The sequence below is a fragment of the Phoenix dactylifera genome, chromosome 2, assembly GCF_051530095.1.
Source record: "Phoenix dactylifera cultivar Ajwa chromosome 2, Ajwa_hap1_PhDact_Kaust_v1.1, whole genome shotgun sequence".
Lineage (NCBI taxonomy): Eukaryota > Viridiplantae > Streptophyta > Magnoliopsida > Arecales > Arecaceae > Phoenix > Phoenix dactylifera.
The window spans coordinates 13,530,767-13,547,271 of NC_143191.1; the positions used below are offsets into that span (position 1 = coordinate 13,530,767).

At 47.5% G+C, this 16,505-nt stretch overlaps 1 protein-coding gene across 1 annotated transcript; it reads right to left on the minus strand.

Annotated features, from left to right (window-relative positions):
* Positions 1 to 14,237: 14,237 nt before the first annotated feature.
* On the minus strand, positions 14,238 to 15,290 carry LOC149768205 (uncharacterized). The gene is made up of 2 exons (XM_089927744.1): positions 14,504 to 15,290; positions 14,238 to 14,374 (listed from the first exon to the last, which is right to left on the minus strand). Exons 1-2 carry the CDS (start codon positions 15,288 to 15,290, stop codon positions 14,238 to 14,240), a joined length of 924 nt encoding a protein of 307 aa, XP_089783870.1.
* Between the last annotated feature and the right edge of the window lie 1,215 nt (positions 15,291 to 16,505).

The window sequence follows — 16,505 nt, forward strand, 5'->3', positions numbered from 1 at the left end:
GGCGGAATTATCGCCCCCTTACCACCAGGCTACTACCTTGGTGGCAAGGTTGGGGGTTTATATGGTTGGAAAAGCATGATCATTTGTCCGACCAACTGGGGATACAAAATAGTTTTAATTTTTGAACCGACACGACATTGGAAAAAAAAAAATATATATATATATATTCTTCTAAATATCAAATTTTACATAAATATTTTTTTAAAATTAATATCTACATGTATATCCTCGTCAAACACTTATTTTACTATTATATCCTTTTCTATTCTTATTTTTACATATATATCCATGCAGTCTAACGTCGTTAAAAAAACTAATAGTTTCAAATTAAAATGACTAAAATATTCTTAATTGATAGAAGTACGAAAAGAAATATTTATAAGACGATCGCAATAAAGAACAAAAAAGTAATTTCAAAATTTTATTTTATTTTTAATTAAAACAAATATGATTTTTATTAACGACGTTAAAAGAACTATTATAATATGGGCATTTGTGTAAAAAAAGTGTTTTATAAGAGCACAGAAATAAATAGAAATTTTAAGAGAGTTTCGTGTAAATTTAAATTTTTAAGAAGTATTCATGCAAAAAATTCAAAAATAAATGATATGCTGACTTTAGAATTTGATGGGGGATGCAACGAATAATCTTATCAGTGGTAGTGTGATAAATGTTTGTGTGGAAAAGAAAATGGTACGGTAACGGCATGGTAATAAGAAAATAACTTTGGATGTTTGGATTTATCCTTTTTTTATGTAGTAAAAGTTCAAAAATTATTTTCTTTAATATTACGAAAAATTTGATAACTCCCTTTGATTTTCATATTTAAATTCAAAATTAGAAAATAGTTTCAAATTTGAATTCAAAATTTGAAAAACACCACAAAACACACTTTATTGTATTTTGGTTACAAAATTTAAGATTTGGAGTCTATGCATTAAAACAAAATAATACTTACTTGCTAGAATAATTAATCTCATTCTTAGTGCCCATTTAATTTCAATTGTGGCTATCATTTGCTCTTTAATTAGTGAATTTATTTAAATTTAAATTTCAAAACCTAGTGCAATACTATTGAAAACTCTTAATTAAATACTTAAATATATAGGACTAAACTTGTGTGTACAACTAATTAATCAACCAAAACTCTATAAATGACTCTTTTTTTATGATTATAGTGTCATCAAACCAAAAAAAAATTAGTGACTCTTTGAAAAAGAAAAAAAATCTTATTTCTTTTGCGAACTCCACATGCACAAAAAAAAGAGGAAAAAATAATTAGTTTGCAATATTTTCTCCACAAGCATAAAAAATTTGAGATAAATTAATTTTTTAGTGGAACTCTTAGAAAAGAAAAAAAATGTTTTCTTTTTTTTTTGGAACTCTACACGCACAAAAAGAAATAAAAATAATTTGTTCGTAATATTTTCTCCACAAGCACAAAAAAATTCAAATAAATTAGAATTTTAGTAGGATTCTTCAAAAGGCAAAAAAATCATTCAAAAATAAATGTATGCACAAAAAATCTATGGCAAAAAAGAAAAAATAAAATATTTATAATATTGACTATATTAGATTTTTAGTGGAACTCTTCGAGGAAGGAAAAAAATCTTATTTCTTTCGAGAACTCTATACACATTGAAAAAAGAAAAATAATGATTCATTTGTACTATTTTCTCCATGAGCATACAAAAATTCAAGATAAATTAGAGTTTTACCAGAATTTTTCAAAAAGAAAAAATTCTCTTCTTATTCCTTTAGAAATTCTACACTTATTAAAAAAAATTATTTGTAATATTTTCTTTATAAGTAAATTAGATTTTTAGTGAGACTCTTCAAAAAGGAAAAAAAATACCATGTGCATAAAAAAAACGAACACAAAAAGAATCATAATAACTATAGGATGTCAGGTAAAAAAAAAGGAAGTCACATACATAAAAAATTTCAAAAAAAATAAAATAAATTCAAGAAAATTCATTCATTCATAATAAAGGAAAAAATATGGTGTTCAGAAGTTGTGTAAAAAAAGAAAAGGCAAAAACTATATTTCTTGTTGCCTCGAGAAGAAGGGGTGCCTTTGTTGCTGCATTTTGAAGGTCATCGCCCAACGTATGGTTTGGCACAGCTACAACGTCGTAGTTCTGCCTCCACAACACCCATCTTCCATATTAGGGCAGCCATTTGATTTTGAACTTCATCCATCAGATCATTTTATTGTCGTTCGATGTTATAGAGATAGTATTGATCATCATAGTAAGAATCATCATAGTAGGGATCATAATAGTAGGAACGGCTTCTTCTTGTACTCATGTGGATCGATTTGCTCTGATACCAATTGATGCAGTCGGAGATAGGGTTTATGTGGTGGACTCGGATGGAAGGGCTAATCTTTGCTCTCTCTCTTTTTATTTTTCTCAAGTGGCGGTTAGGATTTTGGTTGATGGAAGGATGAAGGAAAAAGATGATGATGATGATAAAGAGATTGGGTTTTATGGATGGCAGCCAAGTTAAGAAAATGGCGAATAATTGAACTAGGGCTAGAGTTAGGGCGTGGTGATGATGGATGTGAGAAAGATGTAAGGAAGATAATTAGGTCTTAATTGAAAGAGTCTCACCTTCACTCAATTGATAAAACAAATAAACCTAAAATCAAACCCAACTTCATGCACACGCCCTAAGGATTGGACACCTTGCTCCCAAGCGATGATCCAAACACAATGCATATCTAGGATGACTCGGGCTCCTGCTCCTACATAAGATTCCTAAATAGGTTCAAAATCTTTAAGGCTAAAGAAAAAACCCAAACTAAGAAAATTCTTAAAAGACTTAGGCTTGATCGAGGTGAAAAATATACCTCAAATAAGATGACCCTAATCTACCAAGAACATGGGATCATTCATAAGGTAACTCCTCCTTATTCCCCTCGATCCACTGGTGTAGTGGAATGGAAAAACCGAATCTTGATGGATATGATTAACTCAATATTAATTAGTTTAAGCATACTTGAAAATATGTAGAGGGAAGCTGTATTAGTAGCCTGTTATATCCTAACTAGGATATCTTTTAAGGATACTTATAAGACCTCTTTTGAACTTTAGAAAGGTAAAACTTCAAGGTTAAATTATCTCAAAATATGCAAATACCTAGCCAAAATAGGTATACCTAAACTCAAAAGAAAAAAATATATCCTAAAACTATAGATGTGATCTTTCAAATCAAGCCATCAACTCTGAATTCAACTCAATCATTCAAAACCCCTGGATTTTGGCCTCCTTACCTCTAGATGGTAAGCAAGGTTGTAGGTGGGTATTCCAAAAGAAATTTAGACGTGATAGATCCATCGAAAAATATAAGGCTAGACTAGTAGTTAAGAGTTATAATCATAAAAAAGGCCTGCATTTCTTTGATACATATTCACATGTAGCTAGAATCATAACTTTTAAAACCCTTCTTGTCATTGCTTCTATCCTTAGGTTGATCATTCATCAAATAGATATAAAGTCTGCATTTCTAAATGGAGAACTTGAAGAAGAAATCTACATAGAACAACATAAAAGCTTTGTTATAAATGGACAAAAGAATATTATGTGCAAACTTGTCGAGTCACTCTATGGTCTAAAACAAATAGCTAAATAATGACATGAAATGTTTGATAAAATTATCATAGCCTTTGGTTTCATCATCAATGATCATGATAAATGTGTTTATTCTAAAGTCATTGACGATAGTTGTGTAATTCTTTGCTTGTAATTCGATGATATTCCAATTTTTGGAAGAACCCTTGAGATCATATCCAATATCAAATCATTTCCATCAAATAACTTTGAAATTAAAGATCTAGGTAAAATTGATGTTATCTTTAGGATGGAGCTAATCAATTCCCCAAGGAATTGCTCTCTTTCTTGCTCATTCCATTGAAAAATGATTGAAAATTTTAGTTACTTTGGTTGAAAATTTGAATCCACTTAATATAATCCTGGTCTTGTGGATAGGTCTGATAATCGCACGGTGTGCTACCCTATGTTGGATAGCCGAAAAGGAGATAAAGAAAGGTAGTGACAATTGTTAGCCTAGATGCACAAATATAATTGATAAATTAAATATTTCTAATATTCAAAAATAGTAAATAAAAAGAATAAATTAGTAAATAATTAACTTAACAATATAATAATAAAATGAAGAAAGAGAGAGAAGATGGCTTGTGGATCGAAGCACGCTGATGCGCTGTCCCAGGAAAGTTTATGCCCCCATGCACGGGTCTGCTGGCACAGATCTCCTAGAGATACGATGGCCCATTACAGAACCACGTCTTTTCCGTCAGTGCGCCTCCAGGAAAGAAAAAAGAGCACGTTCACGCTTGCAGATAACTCAAAAGAAACTTAAAAAAAATTATGAGAAGAAAAAAAAATTTATTTCTTTTCTCCCTAATGATCCCTAGAGCCCTTTTTATCTAGACTCTTGGAATAGAAAGAAGAAAAAATTTTGATTGTACTTTGAAATGATCCCTAGAGCCCTTTATATAGGCTCAGGCACGTCAAAAGAAGAAGATTCCCCTCCCGCGGATTGATGACGTGTCTTCTTGTGCTCCTTTGATTCTTCGGCTTATTGCATCTTGGTCGTCCACGTTTTTTTCCTTCTTCAAGGGGCCTTTTCATGCTTGCTCTTGCGCTGGATGCATGACACTTGTCATGGTTTGCTTTCTTTGGAAATTTTTCCATGTTTGCTCCCTTGCTTGTGCACGGATGCTTGCCACTTGGCCGTTGACTAATTTAGTTTTCAAATTTTTAAATTATTTGATTTAATTCAACAATCCCCCACATAAATTAAATATTTAAAAAATTTAAAGTCAAAATAAAATTAAAAAAAAATCAAAATAAAATGCTGAGTATCTTATATTATGTAATAGGTGTATGTACCTTTCGGCTTGAACCTTCACTTACTGACAATTGATTACCTTTGTGGAGCCAAGGTGGACTAGGCCTTGAACCTTGGTCCATGGCTCAGATTTCATCAACAGCACACATAATATAACGTGAACATGCTCGAAGCGGATTTGCGCTTTACGGCCATGCGCAGGTATCTCTTCATGTGTGTTATTAGGAAACAGCCCACTTTCCACAGTCGTGGCCTCACGACTACACGCATATAGGTGAATCCTAAAAAAGGGTACGAGCAAGTAGGTACCCTGCCTCATGGGTCTCGGATCCATTAAGAGTAAAAACTCAACCTAACCCTTACTTTTTATGAGCACTGTTGCCATAAGGATGGAAAAAATAAATAGTGCTCCTCATTAGTCACCTATCTAGCTTGTTTCTACCCATTGAACCTTTTCAGGTTGGGTTACCACCGTTGTGACTTTACTTATGGGCTTAGCCCCATCCCCCTCGACAACTCTAGAACCACTGTTCTAGACAATCCTTTGGTAAGCTGATCAGCTAGATTCCTTTCGGATCTTACAAAATTTAGTGCAATCAAGTTATTCTTTAATTTGTATCTCAATGATTTATGGCACACTTTTAAGTGCCTATTTATTTTCACATTTGCATTTTCTTGGTTGCATTTATCTATAGCAGATATGCAGTCACAATGAATAGATATAGAAGGTAATGGTGAAGTCTCAAGAGGCAAATCTATTAGTAGATCTCTAAGCCACTCGGCCTCAATGCTAGTGATATCTAGGGCAATCATTTCAGATTCCATGGTGCTCCTAGCCACTACAGTTTGTTTGGTAGACTTCTATGATACAGCTGCACCTCCTAAAAGGAAGACAAAACCAATGGTGGATTTGGTGTCAACTGTATCACTGATCCAGTTGGTATCACTATAGCTTTCCAGAACAGCAGGATAACCACAATAGTGTAATCCTAGAGATATGGTACCCTTAAAGTACCTGAGAATTCTTTCTAGAGCAGTCCAATGATCATTATTAGGATTGTGAGTATATCTACTCAGTCGGTTCACAGAGTATGCAATATCAGGTCTGGTATAAATTGCAAGAAATCCTAAAGAACCAATGATCTGGGCATACAAGCTGTTGCTGGAAACGGGACCCGGGGGCGACCTGTCCGCTGGGAAGGAGGAGCTCCTGCGGAAACTGGCGGGCGGCGATCCGTCGGCGGGCAGCGTCCTCCGGGAGATCTGCAAAAAAGCCGGTGGCCGGGGTTTTCGGCGCCAGCCCTCCGATGCTTAAGTCAGAGGGGGCTAATCTGTGGGGGAGGAGAGAGGAGGAAGATATACTTTTCCGGGTTTCAGAGTCCAACCCCCCTTAGGATGGAGGGGTTCCTTTTTTATAGGGGGTGTTGGGTTACCTGTGATGTGATGGGGCGAGGTTGCCGTACGACTTAGCACGTCGCATGAGTTGGTGCACGATCAGGTGAATTAATACCTTGATATCGGAGGTGAGGCCGGGATCAGAGAGTTATCACGGCTGACCGAACGCTGCCGAGCTGATTTGCCATGGAGGACTGAAGATCCGTAGATAATAGGAGCCACGCGCATTAATTGTGGAGTAAGCCGAAGATATGCATTAATTGTTGAGTGAGCCGGAGATATGCATTAATTGTTGAGTGAGCCGGAGATATGCATTAATTGTTGAGTGAGCCGGAGATATGCATTAATTGTTGAGTAAACTGGAGATATGCATTAATTGTTGAGTGAGCCGGGGGTCTGCAGAGACCATGCGCATTGAATGCTAGGGGCAGTGGCAGGGTATGGCCCCTGGCCAGACTTCAGAAGGATGCGACCGCGGTAGGTGAGCGGCGAGGTCGGACTTTCGAGGTCAAGAGCTCTGAAGTTAGACGCCTGGCGGGGCGCCAGGTCGGGCGCCCAGTCGGTCGTCCGAGGTCAGGCGCCAGGTCAGGTGTCCGGGGTCGGGCGATTCTGAGGTCGTGGGCCGTTGGCACGCTCATGTGCTTAGGGGGCGACTTACATTCCCCCAATACTACCCTCCGACTTTCGAGTTCGAGTCGTTTCGCGAGTTCGGGCTCAGGAAGTAACTGCCATTATTGAACTAGTGGGGACCGGTGAATCTTAAGTTATTCCGGCGCTCCGCGTGTTTCGGGGCGTCCTTAGTGGGGGGAGAGGGGGCGACGCCCCTTCGTCCTTCGAGGTCGCTTCGTATAGTGAGCTCATGATGGGGCTTCGAGATCCGACGGGACATCGCCTCGATTCTGTACTCGAGGCACCAGCCCAGAATGAATGCGCTGCTTCGGCTTCCGAGGCCGACACGTGGCGTGATCTGGACGGAGGGTGGAAACCAGCTCCGCCGATCTGGGCCGTTAGAAAGGTCTATATAAACCCCTCAATCTGGCCCTAAGAGAGGTCTTGCTTGGTTGCTCCCTTTTTTCCGCCGTTTCTATCCTCTTGTCTTCTTTCTCAGTCGCAACAGAGCTTCCCCGACGGTGCTCAGAGCGATCTCCGACGGTTCCTCCCGTAGGTTTCCTTCATGCGTTAGCTAGGGGGTCCCTTTTCTTCTTCCTTTTTGGGCTTTTTCCCATCTTCTTCCTCTTTTGGTCATTTTTCTTTCTTCTAAAATGGGTCTTGGTCCGGATGAGGTTGGATCTAGTCTGTCGGGGGAGGAGCTGGAACTGGTCCGCACCCGGTTCTTTTTCCGGCCCGGGTTTCATCTCGAAACTACGGGGCGGGAGGATAGGGTGACGCGGCCGCCCCCAGGTCGGATCGGGATTCATCTCGAGATGCTCTGGGCTGGTTTACGGTTCCCCCTCCATGAGTTCGTGAACAGCCTGCTGGTGGAGTACCAACTCGTCCCAGCACAGCTTGCTCCGAATTCATGGAGGACCATCGTCGGATTCTTGTCCCTTTGCCTTGCGCACGGGATTCCGACTTCGGTGAGCGTTTTTCGCCGGTGTTTCTTATTAAAGACAAACCCGGCGGATGGAGAGTGGCTATATTTCGCCTTTCGGAGCGGTATGTCACTTTTCCGAGGCGCCCCTTCCTCTATTCATGAGTGGAAGGGAAGATTTTTCTTTCTTGCGTCCGAGGTGTCATAGGGATTCGACCCAAGGTGGGGGCACCCTCGGCTGAAGGCCCTTAACAGGCTCTCCGAGCCCTCGGCGAGCGAGCAGAGGGTCCTTAACGCTCTGCGGGGCCTCGGGAAGGATTTCAACCTGATCGACCTCCTAAAAGAGGGTGCCTTGGCGAGCGTTGGCCTGAGTTCGGCGCGTCCCGAGGGTAAGAGCGGTCACATTGTTTTGTCTTTACCTTATTCGTTTCTTTCCCTCTTTTCTTACTTAGAATTTTTCCTTCTTCTCTTTTTTCTATTTCAAACATTCCCCGAATGCCGACTAGCAACACATCTCTCTTCTCCCGGCTGAAACGGAGGTCAACCGAAGCTGGTGGGGCTGTTCCCGAGCCCAGGAAGAAGGCCAAGCTGGCTGCTGCTTCTGCCCCTGCCGAGGTGAGGGGTTCCGAGGCCGGAGCGTCGGGGTCCGTCCGGGAAGGGGCCCCAGTCGCCGAGCATACGAGCTCGGATTCCAGGGGGCGTCGGACTCGGCGCCTTCGGCACATCCCGCCCCCGTTTCTCAACAAGCGGGTCGGTCGGCCTTGCGCCTGCGGTGCTCGAGGCCCGAGCCGAGCAGGGGCCCTGGGGGGCGTTCCGGAAGGGAGTCGGCCGACCCGAAATCCCTGATCTCGGAGGGCAGCTCAGCCTTCTGGGATGGTGACGTTGTGTGCGCCGTCTTTCGTCGCGCAATGCTCCCGGCCGACCAGGCCGAGTTCAGGAATCTCGGTCTCGAAGAGATTGTCGACCAGACATACTGCAACACTGCTCGGATAAGCTGTCCTCTTATTTTGTCCTTAGTCGTCGACATTTTCTTTTCTCTTACTCATTGTTATTTTCCCTGTAGCATATTCATGAAATAGACACTCTGGTATTCATCGCCTCGGAATGCTAGAATGAGTCTCGGCGATTCCGCAAACAACTGGAATCGGCCGAGAAGAGGCTCGCGGAGTCGGAGGCCGTGCTAACTGAAGCCGTCGCTCGGAGGGAGGCCACCGAGGCCGGTCGGCGAGCAATCGCTGATGAGCTCGAGGAGGAGAGGGTCGCGCATGCCCTAACGAGGACGGCGCTGCACGACTTTGAGGCGCGTCTTGCGGAGGCCCACTCTGAAGCCGCTGGCTATAAATATGACGGCGGAGTTCTCCGCCTAAAAGTCGAGCAGCTTGAGGCCTGGGAGAGGAGGGCGCTCAAGCGGGCCAAGAACGCCGTGGAGCTCTTCAAAGAGTCGGAAGAGTTCCGCGATATGTTGGAGGAGGAGACCGTGAACGGGTTCCTCCGGGGCTTCAAAAATTTTCGAAGACAAGTGGCTCGGTATTGCCCTCAGTTCGACCTGTCTGGGATCCGGCCGAAATCAGGATTCGGCGATGAGTTCGATTTGCCCTCCGCACTTGAGGACGAGGAGGAGGCCGCCGGAACTGAGGTCGAGGGATAGGCTGCCGAACCTGAGGCCGCCGGAACCGAGGTCGAGGGACAGGTTGCCGAACCCGAGGCCGCCGAGGCTGATCCATCGGTTCAAGGGGCTCTTACTGGGGAGGTACCTGAGCCGGCCGCGGGGGGTCCCGAGCTGAGTTCCGCCGAGGGTCCCCAAGTGATCATCGTGGACGATACTGGTACTAATGAGGCCGCAGCCCCCTAGGGCTTATCTTCTTTTTGTTTTTCTTTTATTGTAAGCGAGGTCGGCCTTCAAACTTGTTGTTTGGCCGATCCTCAATTTTGTACTCCAGCCTTCGGGCCTTCCATTAATGAGAGAGCTTTCTTTATAAATTCATGTCTACTTTTCTCGTCTTTGCGTAACGAATAGGCCTTTACTTTAATCGTTCGAGTTGATTCCCTCCTGGCGAATTTTGCTAAGTACTGGAGCTTGGCTAAACTCATAGACTTAGGTTCGGATTACGTTCGCCAAATTATCAGGCTTAGGTCCGATGAAGAGCCTTCTAGCGCCGGGCTCAAACCTTAGAAAAATTCACTAAGTCTTTGAGCTCGGGTTCGTAGTTTGCCAGGCCCTTGAGCCTTGCTCTCGAATTTTTAAAGCACCGAAGTTGGGCCTCGGACCCCACAAGGGGCTTTGCTAGGCTTCCAGATTCATCTTCTGGAGTATTCGGCCAAGTTTTTGAGCTCTGCTTTTTCAGACGTAGGTTCACGAAAAATTTTGGGGTCGGTCCCTGACGGGACTGTAAACCGAAGTGAAGTTGCCGCTAGGGCCTTCGCGGCTGTTGGCCTCGGACTTGGTCGAGGTACCGACAAGCGGGATAAGAATATATGGTGGGTGCCTTGGCACTCCCGAAGTCAACCAGAGCATCAAAGGTCGAGGTCATTGCTACGAACGGACGTCGACTTCCTGGTGTTCGGGCTTGGCCGAGCCCTCATTCAGAGGTCGTAAATAAAGAAAACATGCACGGGGTCGCCGGGATTTCAGCCTTGGGTTGGCTCAGAAGAGCGTCCCGACCTTGGTCGGGGGAAATCCCGAGCTTGATTGGGATCTCACCAGCGATACATAAGCAAATAAATGTGATGGAGCAGGTGCTAAATGGGATGTACCTTTTGCACCTTCGAAATCAGGCGCCCCATGTTGAAGCAGGCCGCTTCGTTCCTCGGTCAGCTTTTAGAGGCTTTTTTTTTTGGCCTGGGATCCGCTCTGGGGACACCGGCATGCTGGAAGATGTCGCTGTCGTCGGGGATTTGCATAGGTATTATCCTATCGCCGTTGTCGAGTTGCGGAGGGCCACGAAGGTACTATTCCGTCTTTCCGAGGTCGAGGAAGCCCGGGCTCGCTGTCGACCTGGTAATGCTTTCCGAGGTCGAGGGAGTTTGGGACTCTACGGTCGACACACGGGCATCCCGACCTTGGTTGAGGTATTGAGCGCGAGGCCGAGGGAGCTTGGGCTCGCCGTCGACCTGATGACGCTTTCCGAGGTCAAGGGAGTTTGGGACTCTACGGTCGACACACGGGGCATCCCGACCTTAGTCGAGGGATCATGCGCAAGATCGAGGGGTCTGAAAACGCACTGTCGACCTGCGACGCTTCCCGAGGTCGAGAGAGTTTGGGACTCTACGGTCGACACACAGGGCGTCCCGACCTTAGTCGAGGAGGCACTACGGGGGGCCGCGAAGGTACTACCCCGTTGTTGATGTCGAGCGCCACGGAGGGCCGCGAAGGTACTACCCCGTCTTTCCGAGGCCGAGGGAGCTTGGGCTCACTGTCGACTCAGCGGGGCATCCCGATCTTAGTCGGAAAATCGTGCGCAAGGTCGAGAGGTCTGGGAACGCACTGTCGACCTGCGACGCTTTCTGAGGTCGAGGAAGTTTGGGACTCTACGGTCGACACTCGGGGCATCCCGAACTTAGTCGGGGTCTCTGAGGGAGATCGAGACCGAGCTCGATATCGGCGCGGCGGGGCGTTCCAGGCTTGGCTGGGGCATCCGATCTTGGTCGGGCATCCGAGTTGCGTCGGGCGTCCGAGTTGTGTCAGGCATCCGAGCTGTGTCGGGCATCCGAGCTGGGCCGGGTCGTCTAAGAATTACGAAATATTTAGACATCAGGAGAAATGCAGCACAATGAAACAATTGCAGATAAGTTATTGTAAAAAGATGAGACTTATGCTCCAAACAGAGAACCCCTTGGGGTTCTATTGGTAATACACCCGGAGGTTTTTGGAGCTCCAGCTTCGTGGAATTGGGGTCCCGTTAAGAGACTCCAGCTTGTACGCCCCGGGTCGCTGGACGCGCGCGACCCGGTAGGGCCCTTCCCAATTCGGAGCCAATTTCTCTCGTTCGGTTGGCTGAGAGGCTTCAGCTCTTCCGAGGACGAGGTCCCCCACCTTGAAGGACTTGACTTTGACTTTGGCGTTGTAGTATTGCGCCGTCTTGTTGGTACCTCGCCATGCGGATTCGGGCGGCTTCCCTTGTCTTCTCGATTAGGTCCAGATTGTTTCTGAGCTACGAGGAGCTGGAGTCGGCGTCATAATGCTCTACCCTCGGGGAAGGGAGCCCGATCTCCAGCGGGATAACGGCTTCCGTTCCACATGTCAAATTGAAGGAAGTTTCGCCGGTGGGTACACGGAACGTGGTCCGATAAGCCCACAGAATGTTGTATAGGTCTTCGACCCACTGTCCCCTAGACTGTTCGAGCCTGGCTTTGAGCTCCTGCAAAATAGTACGATTCGTTACCTCGGTTTCTCTATTTGTCTGAGGATGTGCGGCCGAGGTGAAGCAGTGGTCGATGCCGAGCTCGGAGCAGAACTCTCTGAAGCGAGCGTTGTCAAACTGACGACCGTTGTCTGATATAAGGATGCGGGGGAGTCCGAATCTGCAGATTATTGACTTCCAAATGAAGTTCCGCATCTTCTGCTCGGTGATCCGGACGACTGGCTCGGCTTCCACCCATTTAGTAAAATAGTCGATGGAGATGACCAAAAATTTTCTTTGCCCGGTTGCCTGGGAAAATGGTCCCAGGATATCAATTCTCCATTGGGCAAATGGCCAGGGGGAGCTGATCGAGGTCAACAGGGCCGAGGGTCGGCGTTGGATGTTGGCGTTCCTCTAGCATCGGGCGCATCTCTGGACGAAGTCTAGCGTATCCTTCTGGAGTGTCGGCCAGTAATATCCCTGGTGCAAAATCTTGTGCGCCAGCGCTCGGCCTCCGAGATGATTTCCACAAATCCCTTTATGGACTTCGCGCATAGCATAATCCGCCTCTGTCGGGCAGAGGCATCTGAGGAAGGAAGAGGTGAAAGATCTCCGATAAAGCCAGCCTTCGTACAATATGTACCGAGCGGCTAGACGCTTGACTCGGCGAGCCTCGCGTTCGTCACTGGGGAGGACTTCATTTTGCAGATAGCTGACGAGCTCGTCCATCCAGCTCAGCTCGATTTTAATGCAAAGGGCTGGCTCGGGTTCCTCCGTGCTGGGTTTTTGGAGGTACTCCAGCGCTGCCATTTTGGGAAGCCCACTCATGCGAGAGGATGCCAACTTTGACAGTTGATCTGCTCTGAGGTTCTCCGACCTGGCAATGTGTTGGATGTGGAAAGAGCTCAGGGTCGAGGTGAGATCCCGCACTTTTCGGAGATATTCCTGCATTGTGGGTTCTCTGGCTTCGAAGTCGCCCAAGATTTGGTTCACAACCAGTTGGGAGTCACTGAAGACCTGTAGGTCCTCCACTTCCAGCTCCCTTGCCAACTTGAGCCCGGCGATGAGTGCCTCGTATTCCGCCACATTGTTGGAGGCAGAAAACTCAAGGCGTAGAGCCTGCTCGGCGACCACTCCATCTGGACTGGTGAGGATAAGGCCCGCTCCACTACCCTCCGAGTTCGAAGAACCGTCGACGCGCAGAGCCCACGTCGACCTCGGGGTCTGCTCTGTTGGTGCGGGCTCGAACTCGACCTCGTCTGGCACAGTGCACTCAACTATAAAGTCGGCGAGCGCTTGCGCCTTGATCGCCGGTCTGGGTTGGTACTCGAGGTCGAACTCCCCGAGCTCGACGGCCCACTTTGTAATTCGGCCAGCCGGTCTGATCGTTGCAGGATCTGCTTCATCGGCTGGTCGGTCAATACGGCCACCGTGTGAGCTTGAAAATAGGGCCGAAGTCTCCGAGCTGAGATAACTAGGGCAAAGATGGTCTTTTCCAGCTTGGAGTATCGGGTCTCGGCGTCCCTCAAGACCCGGCTAGTGTAATATACCGGTCTTTGAAGCTTGCTCTCCTCTTGAACCAGGACCGAGCTCACTACAACTGGAGAAACAGCCAGGTACAGATAAAGGAGCTCATCCTGCTGAGGCTTTGTGAGCAAAGGAGGAGAAGCGAGGAGACGCTTAAGCTCTTCAAAAGCTTGCTGGCACTCCGCCGACCACAAGAAGTTCTTCGGCCGCTTGAGAGCCGCGAAGAACGAAAGACAACGCTCGGCCGACCGGGAGACAAATCTTCTGAGAGCTGCAACCCATCCCGAAAGCCGCTGTACCTCTTTAACTATCCTTGGGGGCACCATCTCTTGGAGCGCTCGAATTTTCTCGGGGTTGGCTTCAATTCCCCGTTGGGTGATCACGAAGCCGAGAAACTTGCCCGAGGTGACTCCAAATGCACATTTCGCAGGATTGAGCTTCATCCGATGCTTTCGAAGCATGGAGAATGCCTCGTCGAGGTCAGCCACATGATCCTTCATCATTCGACTCTTCACCAGCATGTCGTCGACATAGACCTCCATGTTTCGGCCTATTTAGTCTTTGAAGATTTAGCTGACCAGCCTTTGATAAGTTGCTCCAGCATTCTTTAAGCCGAAGGGCATCACTTTGTAACAATAGGTGCCCCCATCAGTAATGAAGGCTGTCTTTTCTTCATCTTCTGGCGCCATCCGTATCTGGTTGTACCCTGAGAAGGCATCCATGAATGTCAACAGCTCATGTCCCGAGGTAGAGTCCACGAGCTGGTCTATACTAGGGAGTGGGAAGCTGTCCTTCGGGCAAATCTTGTTCAGGTCGGTGTAGTCTACGCACATACGCCACTTTCCGCTAACCTTTCTGACGAGGACCATATTGGTGAGCCACTCCGGATAAGATATCTCCCGGATGAAGCCGGCCTTGAGGAGTTTGTCAACTTCCTCAGCCGCTGCTCGTTGTCGCTCTGGAGCGGCACTTCGCTTCTTTTGTCGCACGGGCTTACAGGTCGGCTTTACTTGGAGTCGGTGGACCGCGACCTCCGGATCTATTTCCGGCATGTCAGCAGGCGACCAGGCGAAGACGTCCATGTTGGCCCGTAGAAAGTTGATAAGGCGATCCCTTTCGCGAGCATCAAGGTCGGAGCCGACCTGCACGGTTAGCTCAGGGCAATTTTCTCGTAAGAAAATTTGGGTGAGTAGCTCACCAGGCTCTACCCGCTTCTTCTGTGGGCCGACCCGTGCCTCTAAGGTTTCGGCCGCGAGCTTGCCATCTAATGTCGAGGCCGACACTTTGGCTGGTTGTTTCGCTTCGTGGGTCGCCATGTAGCATCGCCTTGCTACCGCCTGGTCCCCACGGACTTCGCCGACTCCTTGGCCGGTGGGGAATCGCATAAGTAGGTGGCAGGTTGAGACCACGGCTTGAAGAGCGTTGAGCCCTGGTCTTCCAAGGATGGCGTTATAGGCCGAGGGCAAACGCACCACGAGAAAATCCATCCTCACGGTACTCTCTCGGGGGGCGAGCCCGACCGTGACCAAGAGATTGATCTCGCCCTCCACTGGAACTGAGTCTCCAGTAAATCCGACCAGCGGGGCGTTCATCCTCCGTAATTGCTTTCCTGCCATCCCCATTCTAGAATAGGCGTCAAAGTACAAAACATTAGCCGAGCTTCCATTATCAACTAAGACACGCTTTACATCAAACTTGTTTACAATCATAGAGATGACCACAGCGTCATCATGAGGGGTCTCAACCCCTTCCAAATCATTGTCCGAGAAGGAGATGGCTTCAGAAGTGCGCGGGCGCTTTGGGGAAATCCCCTCTTGGGCTGGCTCTCCAGCCGAGCTTTCTCCTCCAATTACATTGATGGTGCCGGCGATGGGCCTATTATCATTTGGATTTTTGGGTTGTACGGCATTTTCTGCCGGCCTCCTTTCCTCACGCCGGCCTCGCACGAACCGGTTGAGTACCCTGCGGCGGATGAGCGCCTCAATCTCGTCTCGGAGCTAGAAACAATCCTCCGTATCATGGTCGTGGTTCCGGTGGAAGCGGCAGTACTTCCTGGGATTACGCGGGACTCCTATGTCCTGCATCGGGGGTGGGGGTCGGAAGAAGTCCCGACCTTCGATCTCCATCAGGATCTCGGCCCGAGATGCGTTGATGGGAGTGTAGTTCTCGTACCTCCCTGAGTGCGTCCGAGGCCGTGGCGGGGATCTGGGTCGAGGCAGGGACCTGGGTCGGAACCGTCTCTGCTGCCGAGGCGGGCTCCTTAGTCGAGGCAGGTTCCCATCCCGGCGGGGAGATCGGCTTCTCGGGTGGCCACGTTCCTCGTGGCGCTTCTTCTGCTTCTTGGAAGCCGGCTCGGTCGCGCCTTGCCTAGAGGCAATAGCCTCCTCGGCCTTCGCGTATTTTCGAGCTCGGGCCAGCATCTCGGTGAAGTCGGCAGGAAAGCTCTTCTCGATGGAGAAGAGGAATCTGTAGGAGCGAGCCCCAGTCTTCAGCGCCGACATGGCTATCGACTGGTCGAGCTCGCGGACCTCCCAGGTTGCAGCGGTGAAGCGGTCGAGATACTCCCTGAGAGATTCTCCCTCCCACTGCTTGACGTCCAGGAGGGAGTCCAACGCTCGCCGCTGGCGCCGGCCGGCAGCGAAGTTGGTAGCGAACTGCCTGCCGAGCTGCTCAAAAGAGGAGACCATGCTCGGCTTCAGTCCCGAAAACCAAAGCCGAGCCGATCCCCGCAGAGTTGCTGGGAAGGTCTTGCAGAGCACGGCCTCCGAAGATCCTTGCAATGCCATGAGGGCTCGGTAGCTCTCCAAATGATCGAGGGGGTCGGTAGTCCCGTTGTA